At 37.8% G+C, this 17,645-nt stretch overlaps 1 protein-coding gene across 1 annotated transcript in view; it reads left to right on the plus strand.

Annotated features, from left to right (window-relative positions):
• The window catches only part of DMGDH (dimethylglycine dehydrogenase), a 271,725-nt gene that overhangs the window by 53,382 nt on the left and 200,698 nt on the right, over nt 1-17,645 (plus strand). The window contains exon 6 of the mRNA XM_053701370.1: nt 10,599-10,847. Coding sequence (XP_053557345.1) covers nt 10,599-10,847 — 249 coding nt within the window. The remainder of the gene's footprint in view (nt 1-10,598; nt 10,848-17,645) is intronic.

Consider the following 17,645-nt stretch of genomic DNA (forward strand, 5'->3'; position numbering starts at 1 on the left):
TTCTTGTCTTGCGGTAAAAAATACCTTTTTCCACCCGTAATATCAGAAATTATTTCTGCCAGACCAGGTCCGAACAAGGTCTTACTCTTGTAAGGAAGTGCTAGAAGCTTGGAGTTAGAGGTAACATCTGCTGACCAAGATTTTAGCCACAATGCCCTGCGGGCTAGGACAAGGAAGCCAGACATCTTGTCTCCTAGTCTAATAGCTAGTTTGAGAGCCTTAATCCTATCTTGTATCTCCTCCAACAGAGTCTCTACTAAAATTGATTTAGACAAGGTGTTGCACCAATAAGATGCTGCACTTGCTACTGTGGCAATACAAACTGCAGGTTGCCATTGAAGACCTTGATGAACATACATCTTCTTCAAATAATCTTCCAGCTTTTTGTCCATGGGATCCTTAAAGGAGCAGCTATCGTCTATAGGGATCGTAGTTTTCTTAGCCAGAGTAGAAATAGACCCTTCTACTTTAGGCACCTGTGCGCCAAGAATACTTTTTTTTTTTTTGGATCAATAATTTTTTTATTAAGGTATTGAGAAGTCAAACAACATATATCAAATTACATCAGTATGTGACACACTTTGACGTACTACTAAAAGAATAGATCAACAACATAAGTTTGTTGAAAAACACCAAACATCTTCCGTGTGCTTCGCTCTAAAATATATTTGGACACTTAGTACAGTCATATTGCAAAAGTTTGATTATGTCACAGAACAGTACAAGACTTACATTGATACCTTAAATTTTACTTTATATACAAATTTTCCAATAGAACCTCTGTATCATGTTTTGCTGCCTATTAGGATGATACTTTATGCTAACCTACTATAAGCAAAGACATACTATCTTATTTGAGAGGTACAATTTCTTACCACAGACGTGTTACAGGTTATATCAAATGTTGAAAAGGTAAACCACTGTTATATATGATCATTTTGTAATTGAACATGTAGAAAGTCAATATATCAAATAGGAATCTTAAATGTGTATATTATTCCAGTGCAACTGTATGGGGAATATCGGGCCAAAGCCGTTCTTGCTAGTTCCCAGTCAAAGAACTTGGTGTGTTATGTACATCTGTTCATTTGCTTAGGGTGAAGTAAGCAAGCCAACAAGTATGACACCTCAATAGCGCCTTGATATTTGGCTGTATGGAAATATAAATGTTAGGATAAGAGGGGAAATACGACCACTCTTGGACCCTGCATAGCTTGGTTTAAAATTAGCATCAAAATAATTAAAGAATTTATATGCTATGTTATAAACCCCCTATAGGATTCTGGTATCATCGCTATTAAGGTATTGTACATAGAGGGTGTGAATAATATGGAATGCTGAAGACATGCATTGGCAAAATAAAGCATAAACGAGCTACATAAATTATAACAACACTAAGTAGGAGATCAGGACATATAGGTGGATGTGATAAACTATAAATATATGGAAAAGTTTTAACTTCAGTTACTATAATAAACAAACTACAGCACAACACATTAGCACTAGTGTGTACACAGACTGGACCAAAGCTGTGAAACGGTAGTTTATCCCCACTCTCTGAGGTATTGATATGGGAAATGTCGTGTTATTAAACTGTCTGTATCAAAATGGACGAGCTCTAGTTTGTGGTAAGATGTCATAGTTGTATGTGTAATGAGGATAAGAAAAAGATGTGCTGATAATGTAAGTATACGCAACCCCTACTACTCTATATAAGAACTCCCCTCACTTAATTATCACACAATTATTTTTTTTATAAATACAATAACAAAAGTAAATTTCTCAGGGTAAATTAATATCATAAGAGTGGGTAGGGAGCTTAGTGACTCAGTGCACTCTAGCCTTATGGAGCTGTGTTACTTATACCAAGTTGCAGTCATATACAGGATCAATTGGCACCCGTCCTGAGTTAATGCCAGTCCCTCAACCTTTAGCCCTCTGAAGGGTAATCACCAGAGTATGCACTGAGTTGTATCGCTTGCATAGTAGGGGTGATTGGAATGCAAACTAAAGTTTCAATATGCCTGGGTCGCCTTTGACATCTAAGCCACTTGACAGTCTAGAGTTGAATAAAATGGGCTGTAGGGGGTGGATGTATCGCTCCTTGTTGCTTGACACTATAATTTTAAAGGTCATGGACCTGTGAATAGTTCCAGCGCCATACCTGGATGACAAGAGCGAAAGCCTCCCATTAGGAGATTACTCTGTTTTATCCAATTCCTTTTTTGAGCTGATCCAGTACATAGAGTTGAGGGTAAGTCTCACTTCTTCTTTTAGGACAGTACCTGTAGTAGCGGTCACTGGCCCAGACCATGATACGAGACCCCAAAAGCCTATTGAATAGTAGATTACCCTGCTCGTGTCGCCTGAGTATTGTTAAACTTTAAGCCTTGAGTCCCGTTAGGTGAGCAGTTGTTCGGGGGTGAGATCAGAGTGTTGATCTGTCCTAGTAAGGTTCTACTCGAGTAGAGAGGAGATAGTGAAGGTCTATTCCATGCATCCGATGAAGCAGGCAGGAGGTCGTGCACAGTCTGATCCCCACAGTAGAGCTTGGCGGATTCGTTGATCGGCTTTCTCTTCAGAGGGTTGGCCGCATTCCCCCGTGTGCTGACTGAAAAGTCATGCACGGGCTATGAGATTTTGATAAACGATACAAAGTTTCTCACTGCTCAGGCGTCTTCTGGCTAAAATGTGTCAGCATATTCTCCTGCCGGTCTAGTGAGTCTGCATACATCTTATCTGTGCGCACTGTAAAGGCTTGATCTATACTGCTGGGTTTTAGGAGAGCTAAAGATGTTTATGGCGCATCTTCAATTTTTGATCAAGTTCACCTAAAAGCATCTGTATATTTACATAGCTTTCATCTCTGGTTACAGCCATGATGAGTTAACGTTTCCAGAGCGATGGTAGTTCTCTAGATTACCCTGTTATAGGGGGGGGGGGGGGTGGTTGTTCAGTCCTTCACATGTGTGACCACCGCAGGTCTCAATTGTCCAGTTTTCCACACTATTTCTCATAGAATTGAAGTCAATCATTGCCCTGATCTTTAAACATCACAATATGCCTTTTTCATGCATAAATGGCAAGTTATGTGACTGATATTTGGTGGATTATCAGGCTAGTTCTTTGCCAGTATAGAGTATGATGCCAGCCATGTCAGCAGCTGGACACGCCCCCCGTGCCAAGAATCTTTAATGGAGTCAGCAAAAGGAAACATCTTTTTAAATACGGGAGATGGGGAGAAAGGTATCCCTGGCTTCTCTCATTCCTGTGAAATAATCTCCGTCACACGGTCTGGGACAGGAAAAACTTCCACAGAGGAAGGAACATCATAGTATTTAATAAGTTTATTAGACTTCTTAGTGTTGACAACGATAGAAGTATAGGAGTCGTCCAAAGTAGCCAATAACTCTTTTAACAGTACATGAAGGTGTTTAAGCTTAAATCTAAAGTTTATTTCTTCAGTATCAGAGGCAGGAATAATACTGTCCAAATCTGAGATTTCACCCTCAGAAGCTACTGACGTATCCTCCTCATCAGACTTATGAGGGAGGGCAACCTGCGTAGCAGTAAGTGGTACGGAAACCTTACTATCTTAATGTCTAATTTTCCTCTTGCGTTTTCCCAGCATAGGAAAAGCAGATAATGCCGCAGATACCGCAGAAGATACCTGTGCAGCAAAAGCTTCAGGCAAATAAACTCCTCCAGGAGGTTGAGAGGAACTGCAGGGCACTGTATGCTACGCCATAGAGGTTGGGGACGTTTGAGGAGAAAGCTGTGGCATTGCCTGAACAGCATCATCTTGAGAGACATTGGGCTCAGCGGGCAACAATTTATCTTTAAATTGAAGTGTTCTAGCTAAGCATGCAGCACAGAATTGCATAGGCAAAACAATTTGTACCTCTATACATAACAAGCATTTGTCAAAAGACATAGTCTTCCATGTCCATAATACTAAATGAAAAATTCCCCAAATTGAAGATTTTTTTTTTTTTTTAATACTGTCACTTTAAGAATTTTTAATACCACAGCCGCTTAACTTTATGCAAAAATTCTTTAAAATAATAAACCAATCAGGCCCCCTACACCTCAGACAGACTGAGGTGCCTTACCATAACAATTATACACAATTTGGATGCCAGAAGTCTCTAAAACGATCGTATAGTAGATCGACACTGAAAAAACTGAAATTCAATGACGCTGCTCCGCTCCGTGAATATCCGACAGCAGAGAAAAGTCACATGACCGGCAGAGAGAGGAAACTACGCAGCAAGTAAAAGGCGCGCGTTTGCCTCTGCCTACAACACCGGAGCTAAATTTACACAAATGCTCAATCAGTCTGTCAGCCTGTTCTAACTAAGCAAGCAAAAAAAAAAAAAACTGCCAAATTTTAAGTTTATACAGTACATAAATCCCTGTATAAAACATAAGCCCCACACACATACTAATAAAGTATTTCAACAAAATTAGCCCAAAGAGGGAAAACGTCCCAGTAAAGGGAAGATTGACCCTTGGGGCTCGATTTACCAAAGCCCTACAGCTGCAAGTTCTCACAAGAACTTGCTCGCCGTAATTTAACAAGCAGCGGTCACCAGACCGCCGCTTCCTTAACCTCTTCGCCACCTCTAAGGTGGTGAAATTCAATCTCCGTGATTGAGTCTGACCAAGGAGATTGACAGCTCCTGCACGCGCGTGATTGGCTGTGTGCGGGCAGGGGGCGGGATTGTACGCAAGCGCAAAATTGCGCTCGTGTCCATGGTGATTACCTGCGGGTAATTTCGCCCCACCACAGGCGAGCTGAGGCGTACAGGGTCGCATATAAGCGCCCCTGTCCGCCTCAGCTTTGATAAATCTAGCCCTTAGTCTCAACATACATAATGTGCCTGCCCACTGCCAAAGAGAATCCTGTATGAAGGATTTTAAAAATGTCCCCATCTACTGCATATGAAATATTCTTCTGAAGTGCAAGTCTCCAAGACCTAGAAGACAAAAGCACTTACCTGCAGTTTAGTTGTTCGGCAGGAGAACAGCTCACAAGGTGTGAAAGGACACATACTCCTTACAGAGACCTGTAGAAAAAGAAAGAACAGAGTAACTAACTCTGGCTTTCTGTACCATGGGCAGCAATGTGTTAGGAATCAAAGCAAGGACTACCTCACAACTTCCTAACTGCTTAAATGCCACCACTACTCTACTGAAGAGATTGACGTGGACTCAGCTAAACCCAAAGCCTTGCTTGCAGGGAAAAGTACCCGAAAAATAAATTAATTTCTTCAGACACCAAACTTCACCTCCTCCATTGACAGAGGCAAAGAGAATGACTGAGGATTATGGGTAGGGGAGTGACACTTAACAGCTTTGCTGTGGTGCTCTTTGCCCTCCTCCTGCTGGCCAGGAGTGATATTAATTGAATGACCTTGTGGACTCTCCATATCTTAAAAAAGAAAAATAATATTTTATACACGGATTCAAGTCCTGTGAGTGCTCTCATTTGTGGGGAAAAATAAAAAATAAAAAAAAATAAAGAAAATAAAGAAAATATATATATATATATATATATATATATATATATATATATATATATATATATATATATATATATATATATATATATCGTCGCCAATCGGCGAAAGGTATCCAAGGTGCTGAATCAAAAATGGACCGGCTCCTTAGCTTAGATAACTACTTTCAAATAAAGATTGCAGAAGAATGAAGAAAAAAATATATAATAGGAGTAAATTAGAACATTGCTGAAAATTGCATGCTCTATCTGAATAAAGCTATATTGTATTTAGTGCTATCAAACAATACGGATATAATATCAAACATAGAAGTCAAAGAACATTTGGGTAACAGTGATTATAACATGGTCACATTTGAAATCTCTTTTCATAAGTAGTGTCTTAGGGTTTAACTAAGGCTTTTAATTTTAAGAAAACAAAATGCAATGATTTAAGGAACTCATTAAATAACAAACTGGGACAAATTATTCTCTAATAAAAATACAGAGGATAAATGGATAACATTTAAAACTTTGTTAAATAAATATACATATCAACCTATACCATATGGTTATAAAAATAAAAAATCCAAGCCAATATGGCTAAATACAAATGTGTTAAGAGAAATTAGAAAAAAATGTAGGGCATTTAAATTATTCAAAGAAAATAGTACAGACTCAACATTCCAAACTTTTAAGGAATGTAACAAAGCATGCAAAAAGGCAATCGAATTAGCCAAAATTGAAAATGAAAGATTAATTGCAAAGGATTCTAAGTCTAACCCTAAAATGGTTCTTTAAGTACATAAATAGCAAAAAATGTAAGAAAGACAATATAGGTACATTAAGATGCGTGGAGGGTAGCATGATTAACAGTGACAGGGAGAAGGCGAAGGGTCTAAACCAGTTCTTTTCTTCAGTATACACAAGAGAGGAACCAATGGAATATACTTTGGAACAAACTAGAACATGCTAGCCCATACCATTAACTGGGTTATGTCTAGAGGATATCAGGAAAAAAACACGATAATATTAAAGTAAATAAAACTCCAGGACCAGATGGAATACACCCAAGGGTGTAAAGGGAATTTAGCACTGTTATAGACAAACCACTACTCTTAATATTTCAAGATTCATATTCTCAGACATAGTACCCTAGGATTGGCGTAAAGCTGATGTAGTGCTACTCTTCAAAAAGGGAAGCAGGGATGATCCAGGAAGCTATAGACCAGTTAGTTTGACATCAATAGTGGGGAAGATATTTGAAGGGATTATATTGATGAGCATATATTCATGTAAACAAGATTATGAGTTCAAAACAGCATGAGAAATAGATCATGTCCAACTAATCTAATTAGATTCTATGAGGAAGTAAGTAAAATATAGATAAAGGGGAATCAGTTGATGTGATAGACTTTGCAAAGGCGTTTGATACAGTGCCACATAAGAGATAAATGCACAAAATTAGGGGGCTGGGAATAGCTGAAAATGTTAGTTCATGGATAAATAACTGGATAAAAGATAGAGAGCAACGAGTAGTATTGAATGGATCATACTGAGATTGAACAAAGGTAATCAGTGGAGTCCCCCAGGGATCAGTACTGGGCCCTGTTCTTTTTAATATTTTTATTAACGACTTGGAGCAAAGATTAAATAGCGACATCTCTATTTTTGCAGATGGAACTAAGTAAACTAAGGTCTTTAGGTCAGAGCATGATGAACTTTAGAAGTATGGGTAGGTACATGAAAAATTACATTTAATACAGGAAAATGCAAGGTTCTACATTTTGGAAGATAAAAATAAGCAGGCAATGTATTATTTAAATGGGACAAGACTTAGCCAAACAGAGGAGGAAAGGGATTTGGGAGTAGTAATAGATTTTTTTTTTAAATACTATTTTTTTATGTAGTGTAGCTGCCCCCCTCCCAGATCCCTTGCTGTCAACTGATTCCACATAGGAAACCCCTCATTGCTCCTCCTCCCTCCTTCCCCCTCAATGACGCACTTATTTATTTTAATTTTGTTTATCCCTCTAGCGTGGCTTTGCTGTCCCATCCATTTCCACCCTCCTCCCGCCCCCTACAGCGATGGGACACCCACCCACCAACAATCGGCACCACTGCTGTCCGTGGCCCTCTTTGCCTCGGTAACTCTGCAAATCTATTTCTGCAGTGCCCCACTTGTGGGGCATGCAGAAATAGCGCAATCTCGCTATTTTGAGCAAGATCGCAGCAGAGAGAAGCCCAGGACTGCAGCGACGTACAAAGAGTACTGTAGCGTTAATCCTTTACAGGACAAATTCTATGGCTACAAACACCACAACAGCTGATGAAACATTATAGATTTTATGGTACCATTATTTTGCTTTCCATGAGAGAAATCCTTTTCAAGTGGGCATTTTTTAAACTATTGGTTGCATATAGCTATGTGTCAATTCCCTGTAAAACATTTAAAAAAAACTTGTGATAAATGAGTTCTTGTGGGGTGTGAAATGGTTTGGAATGTGCTCAAATGTAAAAACTCCACACAAAAAAACAACATACAAGGCACTTTGCAAAAATACTAGTATGAGAGCTATAGCAAGAAAAGAAATGTATAAAAATGTAATGCAAAATTATATGGAACATTTTAACTTTTAAGCCGGCATGTTTCTTTTAACTGACAGTAATGTCAAAAACAAACTTTTGTGATTCGGATAGAGCATGCAATTTTAAACAACTTTCCAATTTACTTCTGTTATCAAATTTGCTTTGTTCTCTTGGTACCTTTTATTGAAGAGTAAAACTAGGTTGACTCACAAGCGCTCAGGAGTGTGCACGTGTCTTTAGTACTCTATGGCAGCAGTCTTTTGCAACACTGTATAACAAAGCTACAAATAATATTACAAAACACTTCTGCCATAGAGTACTAAGGACATGTGCACACTCCTGAGCTCTTATGAGCCTACCTAGTGTTACTCTTCAATAAAAGATACCAAGAGAAAGAAGCAAATTTGATAACAGAAGTAAACTGGAAAGTTGTTTAAAATTGCGTGCTCTATCCGAATTATGAAAGTTTAATTTTGACTTTACTGTCCCTTTAAGCAGAAGTGCTTTAAAACCACCACACGTTATTAAGTATTGGCAAAAAAATAAAATTACAAAAAATTTGGCCATCGAAAATATGAGACTCTATATACTAAGCCAAATTTCACAAATCTACTACATTGCCTAACACGGCGTATTGTGTGCTTACTAGTACACACTGACCTTGTTTGTTAAAATGTTACCTTGTTTTATTAAGCAAATGTTCCAATAATATGATGAGTAAGACAAACCCTGTGCCTCTTTATTTAAAGGATATATCTCTCCTGTTTTTCATGTCAGATTTAAACTTTTCTTAATTTGAGTAGAAAAAAAGCTTTCTAATTTCTATTATAAAATTTGCTTTGTTCTCTTGGTGTTCTTTGCCTAAGAGTAAACCTAAGTAAGCTCATAGGAGTTGAGGAGCGTTCACGTGTCTTTAGCCCTCTGTTACAACTGTGCTTGCAATAGCATTTGTAGCAATATTATACACAAGAGGTGCAAAAGGCAGCCACATTGAATTGGGGCTCAAAAATGTATGGATTTACTGCGCACAATGTGTCCTCAAATGCAATTTCATTACAGTAGCTTAAATAACACGCACAAGCCTTTTAACCTATTTGCATTCAGCGCTTGATTTTCTCTGATTTTAACACAAATCTTAAATACTCAAACGGAATAAATAGCTTAAGTCTGACAGCAACATATGGTACCTCCTGAGTAGGCCACAGCTGGTGACTGGCAGCGACACGCATAGCGAGACTTTAGCTTTCTCTAACAGTTTAGCGCATTTCATTTTTTTTTTCATAAGAATGTCCCTTTAAACCCAGGAATACTAGAACTGGAGATGTATTATTTTGCCTCCTCACTTTGTTCCAGTTTGGTTCACACTTTTCGTGTAGCAGTTGTGTGCCAAACCCACTAGACTGCAAGTATAGCTAGTGGGGTGGGGGGCTCAGTGCCAAGGGCCAGAAAACAATAAGGCTAAACAACACACCCCTGTGCTAACACAGTGATGTGTCTCTGATTGCTAACATGTCAGCTCCAACTCGTCTGGCTGATTGTCCAGGATCCATAGCCTACAAATATAAATGTGACAAAGCACATACCTATTTATACCCCTTCCCCTTTAGGAGCCATTAAAGGTGCACATGGGCTGATCTAAGTTGTGAATTTATATACTAATTGTAAAAAGATTTATGTTGTACTTTTCAAAATATTAAAGGGACAGTAAAGGTGAAAGTTCATGATTCATACAGTGCATGCAATTCCAAACAACTTTCTAATTTATTTTTATTATATAATTTCCGTTGTTCTATTGGTATCCTTTGTTGAAAAGCATATGTACAGTACATATCCTCAGCTAGCTGGTGATTGGTAGTTGCACATATGAGATTATTGTCATTGGCTAACCAGATGTTTTCAGCGGTTCATTGCTGCTCTGCAATACAGGATACTAATAGAATGAAGAAAATATCACAATAGAAGTAAATTGGAAACTTGTTTAAAATTGTATACTCTATTTGAACGATGAAAGAGGAAAATGTGTATTTCATATCCGTTTATTACCAAGATTACTGAGATTAAAAAAGCTCATTCACCAAATCTAATCAACACAACGTCTTTTGGGCAGGCGTTATCTTTTTAAGCCTTTGTTCTAAGTTTTTTATGGACTTAATTTAGAATTTTAAAATTCCATAGAGGACTCTTAATTGTTTAAATTGTATTTATTATATCGCCCCAATTATAATTCTTAAAAGGAACATGAAAGTTGAAAATATACACTCTCCATATTTTCAGTGCTAAATGCATTAAAGAAAAGCTCTATGTTCAAAAGTGGGGTTCCCATATCGGAGTTTACCAAGGTGCATCTTAGAAGGTACCAACTAAGGTAAACTCCAAAATCAGCACCCTGCACACGCAGCTTACTTTTAAACTTATATGTCCCTTTAATATTGTGCATGGTTGCTACATAGAGTTGTCTAGTGCACGGTGATGTGTATGCTTTAAAATCAGTGTATTCTTCTCTTTTAAGGGTTCTGGGCTCGGGAAGTTGGAAAGCTAATAGGGCTGGAGCACCCTCTCATTCCTGTACATCACCAGTATGTTGTGACAGCAACTGTTCCTGAAGTAAAAGCTCTAAAAAAAGAACTACCTGTTCTCCGCGACCTTGAAGGATCCTATTATTTAAGACAAGAGAGAGATGGACTTTTATTTGGCCCTTATGAAAGTCCAGAAAAAATGAAGCTACAAGACTCCTGGGTAACAGAGGGCGTTCCTCCAGGTAAATAAAATGTGTAAACTTACATGTGTGAGACAACACTGCAGCAATGCATTACTGGTGATTGGTGGCTGCACACATATGATTCGTATTAGCCCACCAGATGTGCTCAGCTAGCTCCCAGTAGTGTCTATAAAAAAGTAAAACTGTACTATAAAGCATATGATACACTGTAATATTATTGTGATCAATTTCAGATTCATAAATGTGATAAAGGTGCAATATATTTTTCTTGTGTCTGAACGAAAAACCAAAACAAACAAACAATATTTTAACACAATATATAAAGTATATAAAAAGTACAATTGGTTCCTTCTCCCATATCATTTTTCAAGGGCAGACCTCTGTATGACGCTTATGGCTGAGTTTTTTGTGAATTTACTGTCTCATTTACAGTAACTAAAGCGTTCAGAGGGCTATTCTTAGTGTGAGGGAGACCCTGAGCTCAGCAGATTTCTGTTTTAGTCTCTGTAGTCTAGTGGGATTGTTTATTCATGTAAAGCTAATACTACTGTTTTCTTACCTGTTTAGGAGCCTTGAAGGGGGTGCATTTTCAGTTTTGATTTTTACCTTATTTTCTACTCCCCTACAGATCTGCTTCCCTCTGTTCAGATTGACAGTTTGATTTTGTATAGAATTCTAATCATGTGAATAATTTATTATGTCCACAGTTCTTTAATAGCTAATTGGGACCCTCTGCTTAAAGAGACACGCTCCTTTGGTTAAAACAAATATCTTAAATGAAAGTTAACCTAAAAGGAACAGATTGTGTAAAGAAAACCGCAAACAACTTACTTAATTTCTTGAAAAATTAGCACTTAGAAATTCTCAGTGTAACCCTGGCCCCAGTGTGTTAAGAGTTCTGGGCATGAGCAAATCTGACTCCCTATTATCTAGTCTATTCACTCGTCTAGATATTTTATGGCATCAGGCTAAGATAAACCTTCCTGCAAAGGCCTCCTCCTCTTTGTAGTGCTCTGGCAGGAAGTAAAAGACACTGCATAAATATAGTGTAAAAAATAAATAAAAGGTAAAATCCACTTAAAGGGATGCTAAACTCAATTTTTTTCTTTCATGATTCACTTAGAGCATGCAATTTTAAGCAACTTTCTAATTTGTTCTCTTGCTATCTTTATTTGAAAAAGCAGGAATGTAAGCATAGAAGCTGGCCCATTTTTGGTTCAGAATCTGGGTAGCACTTGCTGATTAAAGGCTAATTTCACATAATTAAATTATTTATGTGAAGCACTGTAATGCCCTGCAAATTATATAACTCCTTTGTTTTTGGTATTATGTATTTGTCTCATATAGTTTTATAATATTAGCAAAAAGTGAACAATTCCATATACCGGAATTATTGATCTATTTAAGTGCTCTCTGTAATTTTGTAACTATTTACAAATAATCTTAAGGTTTGCTTGACAGATTCTCGATTTTGCTCCACCCTAATTAGCTGAATGTAAGGTCTCTAAGTATGGAAATATCTGTGTCTTGCTTAGGGCAAATTAATATATATATAATGAGCCAAAAGGGCTGTAATCTAAGCCGTTTCTTGTTTATTTTTATCATCACTCGTGCTTTATGTTACAATGTAATATGTCTTGTCTTATTATACAGTGTGTATGATACTGTATTGTTATATCACCCAAGAGTAGCTTTACACGTTAGCTAGATCCCCTTATATTAGTTAAAAAAGTAAATGTGGGTCCAAGAGTGGTCCTTTGTTATGGTAGGCAACCTTTATATGTCAGATCATGGAGGTTTGACGTATGCTTGTTTAATTCTTTTACAGACATTATAATTTCGTGTTTTCTGAAACTGTTTACATAGTCTGTGTTATATATTTTATTCCAGACTGTCTTTTATTGTGTTTGACCCGATATTGTCTGTAATATGCGCTTCAAATCTCAATAAAAATTAAAAATGATTTAAATGATATCTTAAAGGGACATTAAACACTAAATACATGCTAGATAAAATGATGCATTCAAAGAAAAGATTAGCCTGAGAATAATGTCTATAAAACAATGGGAGCTGCCATGATGCAACTTAGGTTACCTTCTCTGCTGTGGCCAATTAGGGACAGTTATCAATAGGTCACTGTGCAGCCAATGGCAGTGCAGGATATAACAGTGTTCTGTACTTCCATTTCTAATAGGATCTGAAAAGCTCATAATTTCAGAATGGAATTACAGAAAAAGGGACAAAATAATTAAACTATATTGTAGAGTTATATATATATATATATATGATTTATCATTTAATATTACCATCTCAAAGTGTTTAGTTTCCCTCTAAAGAAAAAAGTAATACATCTGGATTGCCAACCGGTTACTCACAGTAGCTTTAAGATTAGTGCACCCCTGTTTTTAAACAGCCAGGCACCCAGTATACTCCAGATGTATTCTCCTTCAAGATTTAAGAAGGGGCAAATGACATTTTGGCTTGGCTAGTAGCTTAACACTTGAAATTTGGAGCCCTATAAACACAAAAACTCACTGTAAGTCACTCGGGGTGCAATAAATGAGCAGAAACAGCTGCCCCAGCAAACAGATGACAAATTAACTAACCACAATATGCCAAGCACTACCCATCTGTGTCTCATCTCCATCCCTCTCTGTGTCCTTCATGTCTACCTAAAAATGTTCCTAGTTATTTTTTGTTGTGATACACTGACTTTCACCTTCCAATTTATAGTCTTCCAAGATAATTAGTGAGTCTTAAAATCTTCATCTTCTTTTGTAGCAAAACAGTAATTCCAATGCACTAAAACTGTATCAAATTCCCATGTCACTATCTTTATTCTTGACAAAAAGGCTTTCCATGTATAATAAAAGTCCTTAATAAATAAATACATTTAAAAAAAAAAAAAAATATATCTATATATATATATATATATATATATATATATATATATACAGTTGTATGCAAAAGTTTAGGCACCCCTGACAATTTCCTTGATTTTCATTTATAAATAATTGGGTGTTTAGATCAGCAATTTCATTTTGATCTATCAAATAACAGAAGGACACAGTGATATTTCAGTAGTGAAATGAGGTTTATTGGATTAACAGAAAATGTGCAATAAGCATCCAAACGAAATTAGACGGGTGCATAAATTTGGGCACCCCAACAGAAATATTGCATCAATATTTAGTAGAGCCTCCTTTAGCAGAAATAACAGCCTCTAGATGCTTCCTATAGCCTGTAATGAGTGTCTGGATTCTGATTCAGTTAGGTTTGATGGTTGCCGAGCATGGACAGCCCGCTGAAAATCACCCCACAGATTTTCAATGACATTCAGGTCACTGGGATGGCCATTCCAGAACATTGTACTTGTTCCTCTGCATAAATGCCAGAGTAGATCTTGAGCAGTGTTTTTGGTCGTTGTCTTGTTGAAATATCCAGCCCAGGCGTAACTTCAACTTTGTGACTGATTCCTCAACATTATTCTCAAGTATCTTCTGATATTGAGTGGAATCCATGCGACCCTCAACTTTAACCAGATTCCCAGTACCGGCACTGGCCACGCAGCCCCACAGCATGATGGAACATCCACTAAATTTTACTGTGGGTAGCAAGTGTTTGTTTTGGAATGCTGTGTTCTTTTGCTGCCATGCATAATGCCCCTTGTTATGACCAAATAACTCAATCTTTGTTTCATCAGTCCACAGCACCTTCTTCCAAAATGAAGCTGGCTTGTCCAAATGTGCGTTTGCATACCTCAAGCGACTCTGTTTGTGTGCAGAAAAGGCTTCTTCTGCATCACACTCCCATACAGCTTCTTCTTGTGCAAAGTGCGCTGAATTGTTGAATGATGCACAGGGACACCATCTGCAGCAAGATGATGTTGTAGGTCTTTGGAGGTGGTCTATTTTTGACCGTTCTCACCATCCTTTGCCTCTCCGATATTTTACTTGGCCTGCCACTCTGGCCTTAACAAGAACTGTGCCTGTGGTCTTCCATTTATATAAATAAATTATAATTACATTTCCATCCTGCCCAAGGCACTTAAGTTATCACCACCTCCTCCAATTGGGTAGCAATTTTCGAATGCCTAAAAATTACAGATGTGAAAAATCCTCATTGTGATATTTCATAAAGTGACCAGAAACAATATGTTTCATAAATCCATGTTTTATATAATTAATATGTTCCCTAATAGTACTGTTCTCCCAGTAATGATTTGCTTCTTTGGAGCTGACTTTGCAGGGAGTAAATACATAGTTATATGCAAACATTGGTGCAATAATAAAATGCTCTACCACATTAAAGTATTTTCTTTTTGCACTTTTTTGTCCGTGCTGTCCCTTTTTTGTTCCTTTAAACACATAGGCCCCTAGTTATCAAGCTGTCAACCTCAAATACGCTGGAATTCCGCAGCGTATTTGTGGCGAGGCTGATTCGCCTTAGTTATCAAGCCCTAGACACCGGCAAAAGTAGAATTTTGTGACGTAAGCTTCAATCCGCCGGACTCTGACACAGATCGATGCTTACGTCACTACAGATGTTCCGCACACAAGTGCGGCACAATCTGACTACTTTTGCTAGTTATCAAAAAACTAGCAGGTACGCTCAGCACTTTTCCGGCCCAGCGTACCTGGTTTTCAAACCGCAGCCCTGGCGGCTGCGGATCCCATAGGAATCAATGGGAGTCTGACCATAGCGAAAGTTCATGTTCGCTGCTGCCAGACATCCCATTGATTCCTATGGTAGTTTCTACAACTAACACCCTAACATGTACCCCGAGTCTAAACACCCCTAATCTGTCCCCCCCTACACCGCCGCAACTAAATAAAGTTATTACCCCCTAAACCGCCGCTCCCGGAGCCCACCGCAAGCTATAATAAATATGTTAACCCCTAAACCGCCGCTCCTGGTCCCTGCCGCAACTATAATATATGTATTAACCCTTAAACCGCCGCTCCCGGACCCCGCCGCCACCTATATTATACCTATTAACCCCTATCCTGCCCCCCTACACCGTCGCCACCTATAATAAAGTTATTAACCCCTATCCTGCCCCCCTTACACCGTCGCCACCTATAATAAAGTTATTAACCCCTATCCTGCCCCCCCTACACCGCCGGAGCGGAGCCATCTTCAGACGAGCCGACGCAGAGCCATCCTCTTCTTCCCGACGACTAACGACGAATGAAGGTTCCTTTAAGGGACGTCATCCAAGATGGCGTCCCTTCAATTCCGATTGGCTGATAGGATTCTATCAGCCAATCGGAATTAAGGTAGGAAAAATCTGATTGGCTGATTGAATCAGCCAATCAGATTCAAGTTCAATCAGATTGGCTGATCCAATCAGCCAATCAGATTGAGCTTGCATTCTATTGGCTGTTCCGATCAGCCAATAGAATGCGAGCTCAATCTGATTGGCTGATTGGATTTTTCCTACCTTAATTCCGATTGGCTGATAGAATCCTATCAGCCAATCGGAATTGAAGGGACGCCATCTTGGATGACGTCCCTTAAAGGAACCTTCATTCGTCGTTACTCGTCAGGAAGAAGAGGATGGCTCCGCGTCGGCTCGTCTGAAGATGGCTCCGCTCCGGATGGATGAAGACTTCTATCAGATGGAAGACCTCTTCAGCGCCGCCTGGATGATGACTTCATCGGATGGAAGACTTCTTCAGCTCCCCTTGGATGATGACTTCTGCTGCTCCGGATCTCCTCTTCGGTTCCATCAGTGGCCAGCTGGCTGAAGACGGCTCAAGGTAGGATGATCTTCAGGGGGGTAGTGTTTATTTAAGGGGGGTTTGGATTAGATTAGGGGTATGTGGGTGTTGGGTTTTAATGTTGGGGGGGTTGTATTTTTATTTTACAGGCAAAAGAGCTGAATTCTTTGGGGCATGCCCCGCAAAAGGCCCTTTTAAGGGCTGGTAAGGTAATAGAGCTGGTAACTTTTTAATGTAGAATAGGGTAGGGCATTTTTTTATTTTGGGGGGCTTTGTTATTTTATTAAGGGGCTTAGATTAGGTGTAAGTAGCTTAAAATTGTAATATTTTTAAAATGTTTGTAACTTATTTTTTTTTGTAACTTAGCTTTTTTATTTTTTGTACTTTAGTTAGTTTATTTAATTTAATTGTAGTTATTTGTAGGTAATTTATTTAATTAATTTAATGATAGTGTAGTGTTAGGTTTAATTGTAACTTAGGTTAGGATTTATTTTACAGGTAATTTTGTATTTCTTTTAGCTAGGTAGTTATTAAATAGTTAATAACTATTTAATAACTATTCTAACTAGCTAAAATAAATACAAAGTTACCTGTAAAATAAATATAAATCCTAAAATTGCTACAATGTAATTATTAATTATATTGCAGCTATCTTAGGGTTTATTTTACAGGTAAGTATTTAGTTTTAAATAGGAATAATTTATTAAAGTGTAGTGTTAGGTGTAATTGTAACTTAGGTAAGTTTTTATTTTACAGGTAAATTTCTCTTTATTTTAGCTAGGTAGCTATTAAATAGTTAATAACTATTTAATAGCTATTGTACATAGTTAAAATAAATTGAAAGTTGCCTGTAAAATAAAAATAAATCCTAAAATAGCTACAATATAATTATTATTTATATTGTAGCTATCTTAGGGTTTATTTTAAAGGTAAGTATTTCATTTTAAATAAGATTAATTTAGTTAATAAGAGTAATTTTATTTAGATGTATTTAATTAATATTTAAGTTAGGGGGTGTTAGGGTTAGTGTTAGACTTAGGTTTAGGGGTTAATAATTTTATTACAGTGGCGGCGGTGTAGGGGGGCAGGATAGGGGTTAATAAATTTATTATAG

This window comes from Bombina bombina, chromosome 2 (genome assembly GCF_027579735.1).
Source record: "Bombina bombina isolate aBomBom1 chromosome 2, aBomBom1.pri, whole genome shotgun sequence".
Taxonomy (NCBI): Eukaryota; Metazoa; Chordata; class Amphibia; order Anura; family Bombinatoridae; genus Bombina; species Bombina bombina.